At 43.6% G+C, this 16,861-nt stretch overlaps 1 protein-coding gene across 6 annotated transcripts in view; it reads right to left on the bottom strand.

The window, feature by feature from the left end:
- LOC117219778 (agrin) overlaps positions 1–16,861 on the bottom strand; it is an 846,148-nt gene that overhangs the window by 533,450 nt on the left and 295,837 nt on the right. For 4 of the 6 annotated variants that reach the window (XM_033469207.2, XM_033469205.2, XM_033469204.2 and 1 more), the window contains exon 2: positions 7,254–8,924. The exons of the other annotated variants lie outside the window; for them this stretch is intronic. In XM_033469207.2, coding sequence (XP_033325098.2) covers positions 7,254–8,559 — 1,306 coding nt within the window. In that variant the 5' untranslated portion in view covers positions 8,560–8,924. The remainder of the gene's footprint in view (positions 1–7,253; positions 8,925–16,861) is intronic. 6 annotated transcript variants of the gene reach the window in all.

Below are 16,861 nucleotides of genomic sequence, written 5' to 3'. Positions count from 1 at the left end.
TCTCTCGATATTTCTCGCTCTCCATTCTTACTTTCTCTCGTTTTCTCGCTTTATTTATCTCGCTTTACTCTTTCGGCCTCTCCTATTTTTCTCGCTTTACTCTCTCGGTCTCTCCTATTTTTCTCGCTCTCCTCTCTCGCTCTCTCTCCATTTCTCTCGCTCTCTCAATATTTCCTGCTCTCCTCTCTCGCTCTCTCCTATTTTTTTCGCTCTCTCAATATTTCCTGCTCTCCTCTCTCGTTCTCTCTTGCTCTCTCTCTCTCTCTCTATTTTTCTCGCTCTCTCCTTTTTTTCGCTCTCCTCTCTTGCTTTATCTCGCTGTCTATATATATATATCACTCACTATCTCTATTTTTCTCGCTCTGCTCTCTCTCTCTCTCTCTCTCTCTCTCTCTCTCTTGTTGTCTCTTCCCGCTTTCCGCAGAGCGCCTTTTTTCCCCTTGTTTTCGTTCGACGTTTGTCGAAGTGGCGACCGCGAGAGCATCGCGTGCGTCCAGGACGCGTCGGGTCTCGTGGTCGAGATTTTAACGAACGATGAGGCGAACAGGTCGGCAAAGCGGAACGGATAAACGCGCGAGCGAGCGACGTCGACAGGTTTTCGGGGTTAGATATCAGGTGTGGGTGTCCGCTGGACGTTGCCAGTGTCGCGCTCTCGGGATCGACTGAACTTTTTTTTTTATCTCGAGCCAACGATTCCAGGAAGCTTGTTCCTGACTTTGTATCTCCGTGTTGTGGGAGTGCATTCGCTGGGATTTGATAGCGCAATGAATGTCGCTGGACCACGGACCTTATGCAGTTATGGGAAGAATGATTAGGTGCAATAACAGGTCCGATAAGGACATCGAAAGAATTTAAAAAGAGAAACAATTGCTTTATTTTCTATTGACTGAAATGGTCATTTTCGATTGGTCAGTAAAATGATTGGAACTTTCGTTAGCAACAATAAAACCGTAGATCTTTCGGCGGAATAAAAATCGTCCGCGTTAATTGCGCGATACGAAAGCCGCGTAAACATTTATTACGTCTATTTCGTTCTTTTTTAATTTCTTTTGATTTTAATTCGATTCGTAAACGAAACAAATGGCTGTCACGTGGCTTTCGTGTCTCGCAATTAGCGCGAACGATTTTTATTCCGCCCAAAAGATCCGCGGTTTAATCATCGCTGCCGAAAATTCGGATAATTTTCCAGCTCGTAGTTTTCTCTTTTGTACGAGATTTCGTAGTATAATTGGCGTGGCTTCGTTGCTGTCGGATTGAAGCCGAAAAGAACAAAGTGAACCAACGAAACGCAGAACAATGGAGACATACAAAAAAATAATTAAAGAGAAAAAGTAATACTGTAGCATTTCTATCATTACTATCATCATGTATTAATTATCGTCGACCCTCGAAAGACGGACCGTTTTCGCAGCTACACCGTCGACGATGTTTACAACAATTCCGAGCATCGTTCAGCAATTTTTCCTGACATATTTTTAAAGATATTTTTTCCTCAAAAGTTCTTCTCTCGTTCCTCTAATAATAATCCTAATATAATTCCTAATTCCTACTATAATTTATTCGATTCAATTCCCGGAAGATTGTCTACTCAAGTAAACGAGTTAAACGGCTCCGGGTCAAAACGTACCCGGCCACGGGAGGGCAGAATTTTTACGCAACCAACGTTGCCTTTTTTTTCCAATGGAAAAACTTGTATTCCACGCGAAGGAGCCGCCGCGGTCCTAGTATAATAATAATCAAGTAAACGAGTTAAACGGCTCCGGGTCAAAACGTACCCGGCCACGGGAGGGCAGAATTTTTACGCAACCAACGTTGCCTTTTTTTCCAATGGGAAAACTTGTATTCCACGCGAAGGAGCCGCCGCGGTCCTAGTATAATAATAATCAAGTAAACGAGTTAAACGGCACCGGGTCGAAACGTACCCGGCCACGGGAGGGCAGAATTTTCACGCAACTCCAGCGTTTTTTCCAACGGAAAAACTTGTATCCCGCGCAAAGCAGCCGCCGCGGTCCTAGTACAATAACAATAACTCGCGAAGAAACTCGATCCGACGCAGAATCGATTGCTCGATTTATCGCGGACGCCTCTCGAGCCCGATAATAAAGACCAGGGGGGCGCGTCTTCGATCGCCGCGGCAGTCGCTTAACAACTCGGTAAACGAGAATAATTGGATGCCGGGCGTAAAGAGCGCGCGGCGTCGCGATTATGCGAATATAAGCGTAATTGACTTCCCGATCGAAATACGGAACGTCACTCGTAAACAGCGAATTGGCTGGCACGAAACGAGCCGGTTTATATTCCTCCTCGGGGAGGGGACAGGGCGAGAGAACGGCCGACCCTCCGTAACACGCGTTGCAATCTCATGAACGACTGAGCAAAGATCTTCAATGATTTCCGGAGAAAACCAGCCAGCCAACCAGCCCTCGTCCGCCATGATTCCCGATATTACTCTTTCCGCGTTCTGTATTCCGGATACGTGCGCGCGTTACGAACCCCGCCGCGGTTTCCGCCGGCGGACGATGATGCTCTTCTACCCCTTTCCCTCCCAGCCGCCGTCCCCTCCGCGCCCGTTTCGTGCGCGATATTATCAAGAAAGCAAATTAAATTGCCGTAAAAAGTTCGGAGGCCCGATCCGCCGGCGTTGCTCCCCGCCGTGTCGGAACAGAGATACGCTTAATCCGGAAGAATTGTGTATTAAGCCGGGGCGGGGCCTGTCCCTAAACTTCATAATTAAGTTCTTCATACTCGCGCAGCTTGTGTGAGCGAAAGTTCGCTGCTCACGAGCTTCGGCAAACCTAACCGGCTGCAATTTCATTTTCATTCCGGCGAACTTCTAGGCATCGCGCGCCGCCATATTTAAATACCTAGCACGCGCGGAACTCGTCGCTTTTTATCGACTGTTTTATTCGTACGCTTTTTTTGGTTCTTTTGGGCCGTGTTTTTTTACTTTTTTTTTTAATGTTCGTTTGTAAACGGTTCGTTTGACTTTTTGAAACAGTTTGCGATATGCGTACGTTGTTACGTAACGTGATGTGCGTAATTATTGTAACAATTGTTATAATTATAAATTGTTGCGTCGACGCGAAGATTATTCGAATTATTATAATTATTATAATACTATATAATTATTTGAATATAATAGAACAATTATCAGGGAATTTGTTTCGTCGGATCGTCGCAGGTTTTTGTTTCAGGGACGAATCTAGGCGATTTTAACCCTTTGCAGGCGAAAACATTTTAACCGTAAATCTGAAATAATTTCTCTGACTTGTAGAGTCTCTATTTTATGTGACAAAGTGCATTTTGTGCATCTGGAATTGAGTCTTGCGACTCATACGATAGTTAAACTTTGAACAATTTCTTAAATCTGAGCTTCGATAAAATAAAAGTTATCTTGGAATTGTAAAGGTGCCTCGGAGTCAAAAGGCTTAATAAATATTATATTTTGTACTGTGAAGCAATTAACTGCTACGTAAATTAATTGAGAATTAACTGCAAGTATATTTTTGCGATATCTTTTAACACTGAAACAAAGAAGCTGAAATGATTGGTCCCTAATTGTTTCTCTCATGATTCCTGAAATTATAAAAATGTACCTATTATTTTTTATAATTCTAAATTGTTTATTCATTACAATAGAAATCGTACGAAGTTTAGGAGAATCGAATATTATTGCAGCTGTTATAAAACAATAAATATTAGTCTCGCAATGAATATTAGCGTCGGCAGTTCCAGCGTCGAGTGACTTAATTCGCGATGTCCGCGAGCAATTTTTTGATTTCCGAAACTACTCGTTGTCCTCGAGTGTTCGAATTTCATAAGGCTCGGCATATCTTTCCGCGGAAACGATGTAATTTTTGCGAGGAGCCCGCCAAAATCTCCGAGGCACTGCTCCAGAAAGCGGCAACGCCGCCGTCTTGCAGGAAATTTCTTATCCAGCACGGAGCTCTCGGCGCGTCTATAACGCCGAGAATAAAATAAATTCCGGGTATACAGCCTTCCATAAGTGTTCGGCCGCGCTTCCACTTGCCTCCAGAAGATATAAAATACACAAAAACTCCGATCGGACGTTTCCACTAAAACCGAGCCTCCGCGTTCCGTGCCGACGCTCGAAATTCGCCCGATGAAAATGGTATTGCCTAATATCGTTTTCTTTTTGCTTTCGGTGATACGCGAATTAATTCGACAATTTAGAATACGACGGAGCTTTCTTTTTTTTATACGAACAGAGAATCGAGAGAAACTTTCGTGAGAATTTGTTGTCCTTCGCGAGGATCGATGAATCTGCAGAGAAATGTTTGGAAAGTTTAAGAGAAATGTTTCGCGAAAATCTCTTCTTTTAACGAATACCGAATATCGTCGGTTTTATTCATCGTCGGATTCGCGATGAAAAGGAATTATTTGTCGAATAATAGACTTTCGTTTCATTTGTGGACTCTGAATAGAATTCAGCTCTATTGATGTTACTTCGATGAAAATACAGATTTTCTGCTGTTTCCCTCTCGAATGGGACCAATTAAAGTACAAAATTATTGATATTGATGGGACCGATAAAATACAAAATTGCGGATGGAACGCAAATTTTTGAAATTATCAATTGTCGATGAAACACGGTTAGTTGTGACGCCGCTTGAATTGCAAAAGTTGTGTATTATTCGCGATTCAACACTGTTCTCGGGAAAAAGGGACAAATTATCTCTCATTTCGATTCAATTTTAATTTCGACTCAATTTTAACTTCGACACAATTTTAATTTCGATTCAATTTTAACTTCGATTCACACACACACACACACACAACTTCAATTTCGATTTATATAATTTTAATATCAATTCAACTTTAATTTCGATTTAATTTTAATATCAATTCAATTTCGTTTTCAATTCAATATCAATTCAATTTCAATTTCAATTCAATTCAATTCAATTCAATTTCAATTTCAATTACATTTTCAACTCAATTTTAATTTCAGTGCAATTTTTATTTCGATTCAATTTTAATTTCGACTCGATACTAAGTTCAATTCAATTTTAATTTCGCTTCAGTTTTAATATCAATTCAATTTCGTTTTCACTTCAATATCAATTCAATTTCAAGTCAATTCCAATTCAATTCCAATTCAATTTCAATTCAATTCCAATTCAATTTCAATTCAATTCCAATTCAATTTCAATATCAACTCAATTTTAATTTCAGTGCAATTTCAATTTCGACTCAATTTTAATTTCAATTCTAACTCAATTTCCACCAAAGTCCACCATTTACAAATTCGATCTAAATGACAATTAAAGCGCCAGTGCACCATTTACACATTCGTCAACGAAACAACTCCGCCAACTCAACCGTGAACTGCATCATTCGACGTGACAGAAAATCGCGGCGTCGAACAATATCGTGCACCGTGTCCATAAAATACACGAAAGATCGATAATAAAATCGTATCGAACAGCAACGCGAGGTTTCGGCGACAGAGTCGCGGCGTACTAAAGCCGTCGGAATGTAAAAGCTGAACTCGGTTTACAGCGTTCGTAGGGGCAGGGAGGAGGAGGAGGAGGAGGAGGAGGTGGTGTTTCCGTCGGTCGGAATCAACGAAACGTCGCGGAACAGGACCGATGATAAACGTCAGCCGGGGCCATCTGTACTCTTTAAACCGTGTTCTTCGATTTACCAGGCGCATTGTAATTCCGCCGATCAGTGTCGGTCGTGGTAAGTCCCTACGTGCCGGGCATGTCAAGCCCGGCCCATAAAACTGCCGGCGGAGACAGTAACCGGGCCGGGCTTAACGTATCGTCGGCACGTGTGCAACGACGTCGGGGATCGTCGGCGTCGCCGTCCACGGCGTCGCCCGTCCGCTCGCTCGGCCATTATCATGCCGGTCACATGGCCCCGACCGTAAATAATTGGTATCGGATGCTCATTAACTAAATGGCCCTTGCGGAGGCAGGCGGCGCGGCGCGGCGCGGCCCGCGGCCGAGCAAGAAAATGACGGCGAACGAGAAAACGAACGCTGGCCGGACGTACTATTAGCCGCGCGGCGAATTAGCCTTTGTAGCGTTGCAACTTCGCTAATTCCTTATCCCTCCGACAAAGCTTCTTAACAAGTAGCATTCGCTTCCGCGCGGAACGTGACTCATAACTTTTAACGGGCACTATCAGCGCCGACAGCGAACGCGCCGCTTCCACCGGACGGGGCCGGGCCGTTTAATCCGAATCGTCCTTTGCCTTCGGAACACGAAACGGAAACTTTGATGTATTTTTCTGCGGATGCGTCCTCGAGAGATGCCGGCATCCGCGCGCGTCGAATCGTTATCTCTCGAACAGCTTGGTGGCTTCTTCGTCGGGGCTCGATTTTTCTGGCATTTTTCCGATTCTTGGACGATCGTTCGTGCTCTGGGTAGATCGGGGATTCGTTTAGGCGAATTTTCGACGAATTTTTGCTGATGAATTTGGAGAAAATAGATAGAAAGGAATTTTTTTACTGAGATCAGTTCAGTGAGATAAATATAAACAATATATCTGTTAAAAATAGATTAATTTAGATTAATTTAGATTAATGTAGATTTATTAAGATTATCAAATTTATCTATATTTGTATAATATATATTTATCTATATTTGATTATCTATATTTGTATAAAAATGTATTAAAAGAAAAATTCATTGTGATAGACTCCGATCTAAAATCTATAAAAATGTAATCTTCTATTTAAATTTCTATACATAAAAAATCTATTATAATTGAAACTATTTAGTTTTTATTATAATAGAAACTTAAGAAAAAGACCGCAACGATTGCCTCGCACTTAAAATCATCAGTCACAGTCGAAATATTCATCGAAGTTTCCATAAAGATCCGTATCATCAAACACAACCACTTCGAATCAAATTTATAATGCAACATCATTGCAATGAAATTCATGCACATATAGTATGCACACGAATCAGCCTTCTCATCATCGCATCTCATAATCCAGGCAATGAAAAAATTACACAGGAACAATCCAGTCGCAGCGAACTAGTTCCTGCACTAAGCAAAACGAACCAAACTTCAAATCGCTTAATCCAAATCATTAAAAAGAGGTCTTAAAAAGACCTCCTGCCAGAGGTCACAGATGTCAATCTCTCAACGATGATGTCAGCACAGAATTCCGGCGTTGAATTCGGTGTCATCCGTCTCGCCTGGAAATCTATCAGAGCTACGCCAAAGCTACCACCATGAGAATCTCGATCAGAGAAAAACGCACAAAGACTCACAGTTTAGGTACAAAAGTATCCCAGCGACGAAGACGAAGATGACGACCAGCAGGACCAGCAGCAGGAGCAGAATGGTGGGCCTGCACCACGGATTTCCGGGCATCTCGGTCTGCCTGCCGGCGGTGACCCGTTTCTGATCGATCACGCTCGACTCGCCGCTGACATTGACGACGACCCCTTTGTACGGATACTGCGGCGTCTTCTTCTCGGCGAGGAATCCGTGGTCGTCCTCGGGATCCGAATAGACGCCGTAAGACTCGAAGTTGTTCTTCCGATAGCCGTTCATCTTCTCGGCGTTGGTCTCCTCCTGATCCTGCGCCTTTCTCGCGTAACCGGCGGCGGACGATGCGGAGCCCAGCTCGCCGATCTTCAGGGTCTGATCGTACGACTTGTCCTGGTACCTCGAGGACGACGAGCAGTCGTACTTGGCTCGCTCGTAGCTCTTCGACGTGGTCAGATCGTACTTGGCGTCGTAGCCGGGCTTGCCGTTCGTGTCGTAGGTGGCCTGCTCGTCGTACTCGTACGGTCTGTGCTCGTACGACTTGGCCGTCTCGTACCTGGGCAGGGTGCCGTACATCTTGTTGACGGAGTGGTACTTGGCCTGCTGGCCGGCGCAGGACAGCTCGTAAGCGGAGTCGTGGGTCTTCACGCCGGACTCGTAGCCCTTCGACGGGGCCGGCTCGTACCCCTTGCCGGCGGCGTGATGGTGATGGTGGTCCTTCTTCGGCTCGAGCTTCAGCGTCTCCTCGGCGTACCGGGACGCGTACTCGTAATCGGTCAAATCGCGGGAGTACCGCCTGCCGGGCTCCTGCAGCTCCGCCGGATAAGCCCTGCTGAGCTTCTGGGCATCGCTCCTCTCGTAAGGCGCGTCCAAGTCCGACTCCTGGTACGTTCGTTGATCCCCGCGACGATCGTACCTCAGCCCGTCCTCCGGATAAATTCTGTTATCGTATCGGTCAATATCCTCTCTGTCGTACGGGTTCCGCTCGTAGCCCCTGTAGCCGGTCCTCGGCGGCTCGTGGTAGCCCGGCTGCTCGTACGCCGGCAATCCGGTGCCCGGCTGGGGATCCTGATAAGGTTTCGTGTCTTGGTACTCGAGGTACCGGGAGGATCTACGCTCGCTACCATAGTCCATCGAGCCCTCGACCACGTTCGGCAGTTTGCTGCTTAAATTCTCACCGGTTCCGGCGGACAGTGCCTGACAGGTCTCCGCATGCTCGACTAAGTTCGGCAGCCTCGACAACGAGCTACCTGGAGTGTTCTCTGTTAGGTCGAGCTTCAAACCGTTGCTGCTCGTCCTGCGCATCTTCAGTAATTCGCATGATCGATCCCGCGAGATCAACGACCAACGACGACCGCTCTCTCTTCCTCTCTCTCTCCCTCTTTCTCTTTATTGCTCTCTCTCTCTCTCTCTCTTTGTCTCTCTTGGTCACCACGATCCAACCTGGATCGGCCGCGATTCCGAGAGATCACGTTGGACTTATTGTATGTCTATCTTCCTTTCTCTCTAGAGCTCTCTTTCGAGCTCTCTCTCTCTCTCTCTCTCTCTCTCTCGAGCGCTTTCTTGCTCTCTTTGTGTGGCCTCTTTACGAGACCGGGCTCATCGTTTCGGGGACGGTTAGTGGACAGTCGAGGCACGAGGCGTTGTTAGTTAGGCGAGCGACTACCGATCTGGAAAGAAGAGAAGATAGAGGGTGTTAGTAGAGCGTTATTGTTGTTACTGTTGTTAGTGGGATGGGATGTGGTGATTTGGTTCTCGAAGATGCTGAGAGAAATTCTATGTTTAATTGGTGTTCGGCTTGTGTGCGCAAATGTGGACAATTTGGGAACACGTAGTTGGTATGAACACGGGTCGCGAGGCTGGAATAATTTTTCTCTTTTCAAATTGGTGATTTTTGGACACAAGCTGAAGGACAATTGGAGAGTGTGTGTGTTCAATACGCTAGTGTGTATTGAAAGAAATGAAGCAAAATAAAGTAAATAATTAAAGTAGGTAGTATAACATCTCCAGAAATAGCAGAAATGGTATGATATTTCCAGAAATAGCAGAAATGGTATAATATTTCCAGAAATAGCAGAAATAGTATAATATTTCCAGAAACAGTAGTGTAATAGTATAAATAGCATATCTCCAGAAGTAGCAGAAGTAGTATAACACCGCCAGAAATAGCAGAAATAGTATAATATTTCCAGAAACAGCAGAAATAGTAGAATATCTCCAGTAATAGCAGAAATAGTATAATATTTCCAGAAACAGCAGAAATAGTAGAATATCTCCAGAAATAGCATAAATAGATATCTCCAGAAATAGCATAAATAGTACATCTCCAGAAATAGCAGGAATGGTATAATATTTCCAGAAACGCCAGAAATAGTATAACATCTCCAGAAATAGCAGAAATAGTATATCTCCAGAAATAGCAGAAATGCTAGAATATCTCCAGAAATAGTACAACACCTCCAGAAATATCAGAAATACTACAACACCTCCAAAAATATCAGAAATACTATAAAATCACGCCAGAAATATCAGAAATGCTAGAATATCTCCAGAATTAGCAGAACATCCCCGAATCACGTCTCTCGTGAAATCGTTAATCACGGCAATGACAAAGATGATAATGGCACGGCGACTGGTTAAGATCGCCGATACCGAAAATCGTTTCGTTTCGCCGTTCGCTAGATCGCGAACAACCTCGCGATCGTTACGTGCGCTCCGAGAAGAAATAATCGCGGAAGCGGAGCGAGGAAAAGGAGGAGCAGGAGGAGGAGGAGACGGAGGGGAAAAGGAGAGGAGCGGATCGAAATGTTAATTTTATTTGACATGTACGGCCTCGCATTCCGTTGAAATTTAGTCGGCGCACGTGAATCCAGGGACCGGTATTATCGTCGGCCGCAACGAGCGTTGCATTTCGGTCACGCACCATCGAGTATTATCGTCGTCATTGTTATATCGACCATTCGTGAGGTGCCGAGCATACGGCTGTAATCGTAGTCTGGAGGAGCGCTTACACAGAATATTGCGGCTCCGTAGCGGACTGTATTCAGATACATGTATCGATAGCCGGCTACGGAATAAGCACACGCCTCCGGAATCTGGAAAACCGTCTTGGACACGCACCGCCGGGCTGCGGGGGCGCCGGTATCAAAAAGTCGTCGCGCGATTCGCACGGAACCGCGTCCGCGACGCGATTACAGTATCCGCGGAATTTTCGATTATCGCCGCACCCAATCCGACACCGTGTTACACGCGAATAGCTTTCCGCGCGAAGGTGCGACGGGCTTGTCGGTTCTACTTGCAAATTATAAACGATATTATTATTAATTTAATATTATTATACGATCTGAATATAATAATGAATATAATAATATAACGAATATATTCGTATATACTAATATGTTGATATACTTATATAATAATGTAATCAAATATTGATATACTGATATAATAATATAACGTAGTTATATTAGTATACGAATAATAATATTCGTATACTAATATATTGATATATTTATATAAATAATATAATGAAATACTGATATATTGATATATTTATATAATAATATAATGAAATATTGATATATTGATATAAGTTTATAACGAATATATTCGTATACTAATACATTGATATATTAGTATAATAATATAATGAAATATTGATATATTGATACAATAATATAACGAACACGAATATAATAAACGTTCTTCCAGCAAATTATAAATCATTTCACGAAATTATGCAGCAAATGGATAAACCGAGCTCCGAAAGCGGCCGACGAATTTTGTTTTATAAAAACGACAAGATCAAATTTACTTACACATTTAACCCTTTCATTTTTACAGAAATAGCCTCCGTAATTTCACGAATTTGAAAATTCTACACCGAAATAGACAGACAGCTGGTTTCTCTGGAAGACAGAATGGACGTGTGGATCAATTACAGTAAAATTTTCAGTCGGCAAGATCAAATTTCAGTCGGTCATGTCGGAGAGAGTTGGAACATTCGGGACGCAGAAATTTATTTTAAAAATTCGATATTCCGATGGCAGACGAACCCGCGTGACCGATGTCTGCTCGCTATATTTATCGCGAATGAGAATGGCGGAACAGACAGCTCGACACTTTGATTTGAGCATCGATATATTATACGAAAAGAACGCCTGATTAAAATATTCGCGTCACACGAACATTTGTACAGCGGATTTTCGCGCGGACGTTATTCCTAATAAATGCTGAAGAATAATTTCGAGCTTTCTTGGATATAACAAACGATTTATCGTCGCTCGTTCTCGAACTTCGACGAGCAAACCGTTCGGGATTAACGTCGACGCGATTCCCGGATATACGATTCGAAGAAATAACGGCGATTAAATTTAAGAATAACGAGTTCCGCTTACTAAACTGTCTACTCGGCCGCGGTTTCGAAACTTTCTGAACGGCTCAGCACCTCTGCGGCATATTTGTTCGCGGAACAAACGCGAACTTTCCTCCCAGACAGAGAGAGAGAGAGAGAGACGACTCCTTCAACAAATTCGTATTCATAATTCCTGCGGGAACGGAATCAAAATCTTCCGGATCGCCGCGTTGAAATTCGAGGCGAGATTTGATCAATTCCGAGAACACTTTTATAACAATTGTTGCCTTTCAATTATGTCACGTGGCCTGCGAATTGCCTTCGAATCGTGTCAAGTGGCCTCCGAATTGCCTTCGAATTGCCTTCAAATTGTCTTCGAATTGCCTTCGAATTGCCTTCGAATTGCCTGCGAATTATCTGAAATTCGAGGCAAGATTTGATCAATTCCAAGAACACTTTTATAACAATTGTTATCGCTAGTTTCGTAATTAAAAAAAATTTAAGCGAGATTGTTGCTCGGATTCGAGAATGAACTTTCGCGTTAATCCATCGCGTCTCCTTAATTTCATTAGAATCCTCGAGAGATAATAATCTCGAAACGAGACGTAGTTCAACTTTTCGATTCGACCGAATAAAACGCTTCAATTTCGTGCACATTTTTTTTTATTCTAGACCGTCGACGTTCCAAAGTATTAAAAAAAAACCGTCGCACCGGTCGACCGTTGAATTTTTCCATAATTCTCGCCATATCGGTTAATATCTTTTTCAAACGCCGTTCACCCTTCCATTCACCAATTCCCGAACGTACCCGGGCAATTGTTTCGCGTTTAATAAACGCCTAAATCACTTTTTAATGGAAGTGAAAAAACCTCCGGCGGCTTGGTAACATCGTATACGAGCGATTAATCGCGATAACAAAGTGTCTCGTTTCCAGTTTCGCGAAACCGACCGGAAACGAATGAGTTTCCGGGACGAAAGAAGAAGAAAAAACGGCGAACCATTTCGTTCGCGGCGGCTCGCGAGCCGCCGCGTCGCCGGCGTCTGGCAACGGCCGAGTCTCCGATCAATCTCGAATCGAGTTCGGACGGAGAAAACGGAAAATCAGGGGCGCGGCCATCGACGAGACGGTTATGGGACCGATCGATAATTAATTAAGCATGATTGCGGGGAAACGACAAAACGTCACGTGCCCGGAAGTTGCCGCGCGGGTGGCAAGAATATCGCTCCCCGCCCCCTCCCCCCTCGTCCGCCGTAGTTGCGAAACTTCTCAAGTAGTGTACAATGAGTGCTTCGCAAACAGCGTCCCGCCCGCGAGAATGGCGTTTATCTTTCATTCGTACGGGTATCTTACGTGAAAGCCGCGCTTTCGTTAATGTATAATACCGTAATCCGGGCCGGGCCGGGTCGGGCCGGGCCCTCGACCAGCGCGGTGCCGTTCCCCGATAAAATGGAACTTTCTCTTCTTCGGCGTAATTGAAAATCTTCGGCCGGCGATTGAACGATGATTCGGAAACTGAATCGGGATTCGAATCGGGGGATATCGGCCCGATCCGACGGGACAACGTTCTTTGGTCCGTGGTGGGGGGCGAATCGGGCCCAATCAGTAACTTTTCATCTCGAATAAATGGATTTCTCGCGGATAATACACCGTGGATTTAGTTATTCGAACTCGTCGAATATCAGAAATTTCGCGAGGCGGAATTGTTTTTATCGCGAGTTTCTCTGCGGTGGAGGCGCGGGCGGGTCTATTCGGACCCAGGATTACGTTGCGGAGAGACATATTTGTTTTATAGTAAATGGGTCCGATGATCGGCTAGATGGTAGCGATAAGATCGAATTTAACATATATTTGCGTGATCGTAAGTGTTCTGTGTTTAGATTATTATATTTTAAATATTATATATATATATATATATATATATATATATATATATATATATATATATATATATATAATATCTATACTATGATATTCAATATTTATATATTATATTTGTTATATCTAGGTTTTTTACTCTGTTCGTATATTATATTTATTATATATCTAGATTATTATATTTATATATTATATTTGCTATATTTAGGTTTACTGAATTCATGTATTATATATATTGTATCTAGATTATTATATTTATATATCATATTTGTTATATCTAGGTTTTTTTTACTGTAAGCATATGTTATATTTATTATATCTCTAGATTACTATATTTATATATTATATTTGTTATATATAGGTTACTGTATTTATATATCATATTTATTATATCTAGACTATTATATTTATATATTATATTTGTTATATCTTGGTTATTTTTACTGTATTCATATTTTATATCTATTATATCTCTAGATTACTATATTTACATATTATATTTGTTATATCTCGGTTCACTGTATTCATATATCATATTTATTATATCTACATTATTATATTTATATATTCTACCTATATTATTGTATATATTGTATATATTTGTACCTATATTGCTGTATTCATATATTACATTAAATATATATACATCTACATCATTATATTCATATATCATATTTATCACATCCAAATGATGATATTCACGTATTACAGTCATCATATCCGAATCCACGAAAAAGAACAGAATAACGAAAAGTTGCAAAAAAAAACAACGGCGAAACAGATCGATTCTCGCAATCCGCCGTCGGGTCGGCGCCTTGATATTAAACAAGGCGGGAAGTAGTGGGGCTCGATAAGTGATCGGACCGGTTGATTCGCGCGACAAGTATAACTATATCGGGGCAGCAGCCAGCTGCGCCTGGATGCGGGAGGCGGCAGCAGCAGGGCCCACCCTGATCGGTGATCGATCGGCATTACCATGCCGGTCGGCGTTCGCTCGTAAAATGTTCTCCGGCGACTAAACTGTAGTAATAAGTACGACAAGGGCTCAAAGGAGATTGCCGTTTCGCATGCAAATATGATTAGTTCCGGAGCGTAACTTCATTTGCGTATATTAAAAGCGCAGATAGCTCACTTTATGCAAACGACGACAGGATGGGCGTGGTGAGGGATCCGGCCGCGCGTCCCGGGAACAAGGGGAACGGGGACCCGGGGGGCCGGGGACGGAAACGGGGGAGGAAAAATGTTTTGCCAGGAATTGTGAAAAACCGGGCCGCGGCCCCCGACGGATGGAGGAAAAATGGTCGCCGGCCCGGATGGGATCGCGGGATAAAAGGCAACGCTGTTTCCTGGATCCTGATTGCCAGTCGTTAAATGTTCCAAACGGTCGTTCCGCCGGCCCCTCCGTCGCCCCTCTTCGCCCCCGCGGCCCGTCGACGTTCCCTCGCAAAAAACATGCTCGTAATTACGGGTCACCTCGTTATGACAATACACCGGGGCTAGAAATGGAATATTCACGGTCTTTCGGAACGGCGTGGCGCCGCCGCCACGCGACCGTTTCAATAGCAAGGGTGCGCCCCCGCCCCGCGCTGCCCGGCGAACCCTCGAATTCATTTTCAACGGATGCCGGACCCGGCGTCTCTCTTACTTTTTGCCTTGTTGCCGGATTATCGCGGAATTATTTCACGGACTGGAGTTACTTCTCCCGGAATTGCCGAATTTCGGGTTGCCGGGAATTTCCTTGTGCTTGTACTGCGACTATGTAGCTTATTGCTGCGTCGATGCTAAGACGACGCAAATATGTAACTTGTGTTTTGTAATGTAAAAGAGAATAGTGAATTTATTTAGACTATTTATTTATTTATTTAGACTGTTATCGTAAGCGATTTCGATTGCATTCTATGCTTCAACCAAGAACTTCGATCGATCGTTTCCTATCAGGGCCAAGCCATTTAATCTTTACGGTTTAAATAATTCTTGAATAAACAATATAGGACTGGTCATTCTCGCCGACAAAGAAGGCTTAGTGTTAACATTAATCGGTGGAAAACCTAGCTTCAACAAATTCATTAAAGGTAGTCGAAATTAATTCTTCCGAAGGTCTACCAAACCGGAAAGATACTTTTATATTTATATTTCTCCAAAACCGACTCCTTTCTGCATAACCGCATTAAATTGCGAGATTCTTTAGCAAATATTCCGCACGTTCGATCCGACCAGAAGTATTTATATTATCATTTATACAATTATATTCAGCGCCGAAATCCGTCTGACCAGGAAATCGTAACGAGCATCGACGAAGGATTTGCAAAATGGAAAGGATCGATTTGTTACAGCGACAGGACAATTTCGAATTAGTTCCGTAATAGCGTGTACTCCGGGAAATGATACGTCCGTATCAAGAGCCGAGGATCTCCCGGGTCATACGCCGACATTTTCCACTTCGGACTTGAGAAAGTCGATTCACCACCCCTCGAGTATACACCGATGGCCGCGGAACTCTCTTTCCTCCTCGAGCGAGCCCCGCCGATGGGTTCGGATAATCCATTTAGCTAAGAAATGCCGAAGAGAAAAATTCCTCGCGGCCGTGAGACGGTCGACCGGCCCTCCGCAACTTAGTTGAATGAGCCAATTATAAGGTGACACCGCAATTTTTCCCGTTTGTCCACCACCGCTGGTTTCGCGCCATTTATTTTCTAATGGAAGTTCGGGTTAATCGTCCGAGCAGTCGTCCGGCGCGCTGTCCGATCTTAAACCACGACGATATCGGAGCCCCGCCGCACCCCTCCCTCCATGTTTCCGAACTCGATTGTGATCTCGAATGATTGCGGCCTACGAATTGCCTTCGAATCGTGTCACGTCGCCTCCGAATTGCCTTCGAATCGTGTCAAATTGCCTTTCAATTATGTCACGTGGCCTCAGAATTGCCTTCGAATCGTGTCAAGTGGCTTCCGAATTGCCTTCGAATCGTGTCACGTGGCCTCCGAATTGTCTTCGAATTGCCTTCGAATTGCCTTCGAATTGTCTGCGAATTATCTGCGAATTGTCTGCGAATTATCTGCGAATTGTCTTCTAATTGTTTTCGAATTGCCTTCGAATCGTGTCAAGTGGCCTCCGAATCGTGTCAAGTGGCCTCCGAATTGCCTTCGAATTGTCTTCGAATTCTCTTCGAATTGCCTTCGAATTGTCTTCGAATTGCCTTCGAATTGTCTTTGAATTCTCTTCGAATTGCCTTCGAATTGCCTTCGAATTGTCTTCGAATTGCCTTCGAATCGTGTCAAGTGGCCTCCGAATTGCCTCCGAACGCTGGCAAAAAATTGCAAATAAAAAAGTTTCAATGCCGATTTCAATTTCGCCCTCCGAACACGTCTGAAAGAAAT

The sequence above is a fragment of the Megalopta genalis genome, chromosome 5 (genome assembly GCF_051020955.1).
Source record: "Megalopta genalis isolate 19385.01 chromosome 5, iyMegGena1_principal, whole genome shotgun sequence".
Classification (NCBI taxonomy): Eukaryota; Metazoa; Arthropoda; class Insecta; order Hymenoptera; family Halictidae; genus Megalopta; species Megalopta genalis.
The sequence above is the reverse complement of the archived record's forward strand: the minus strand, read 5'-3'. Positions and strand labels throughout refer to the sequence as shown.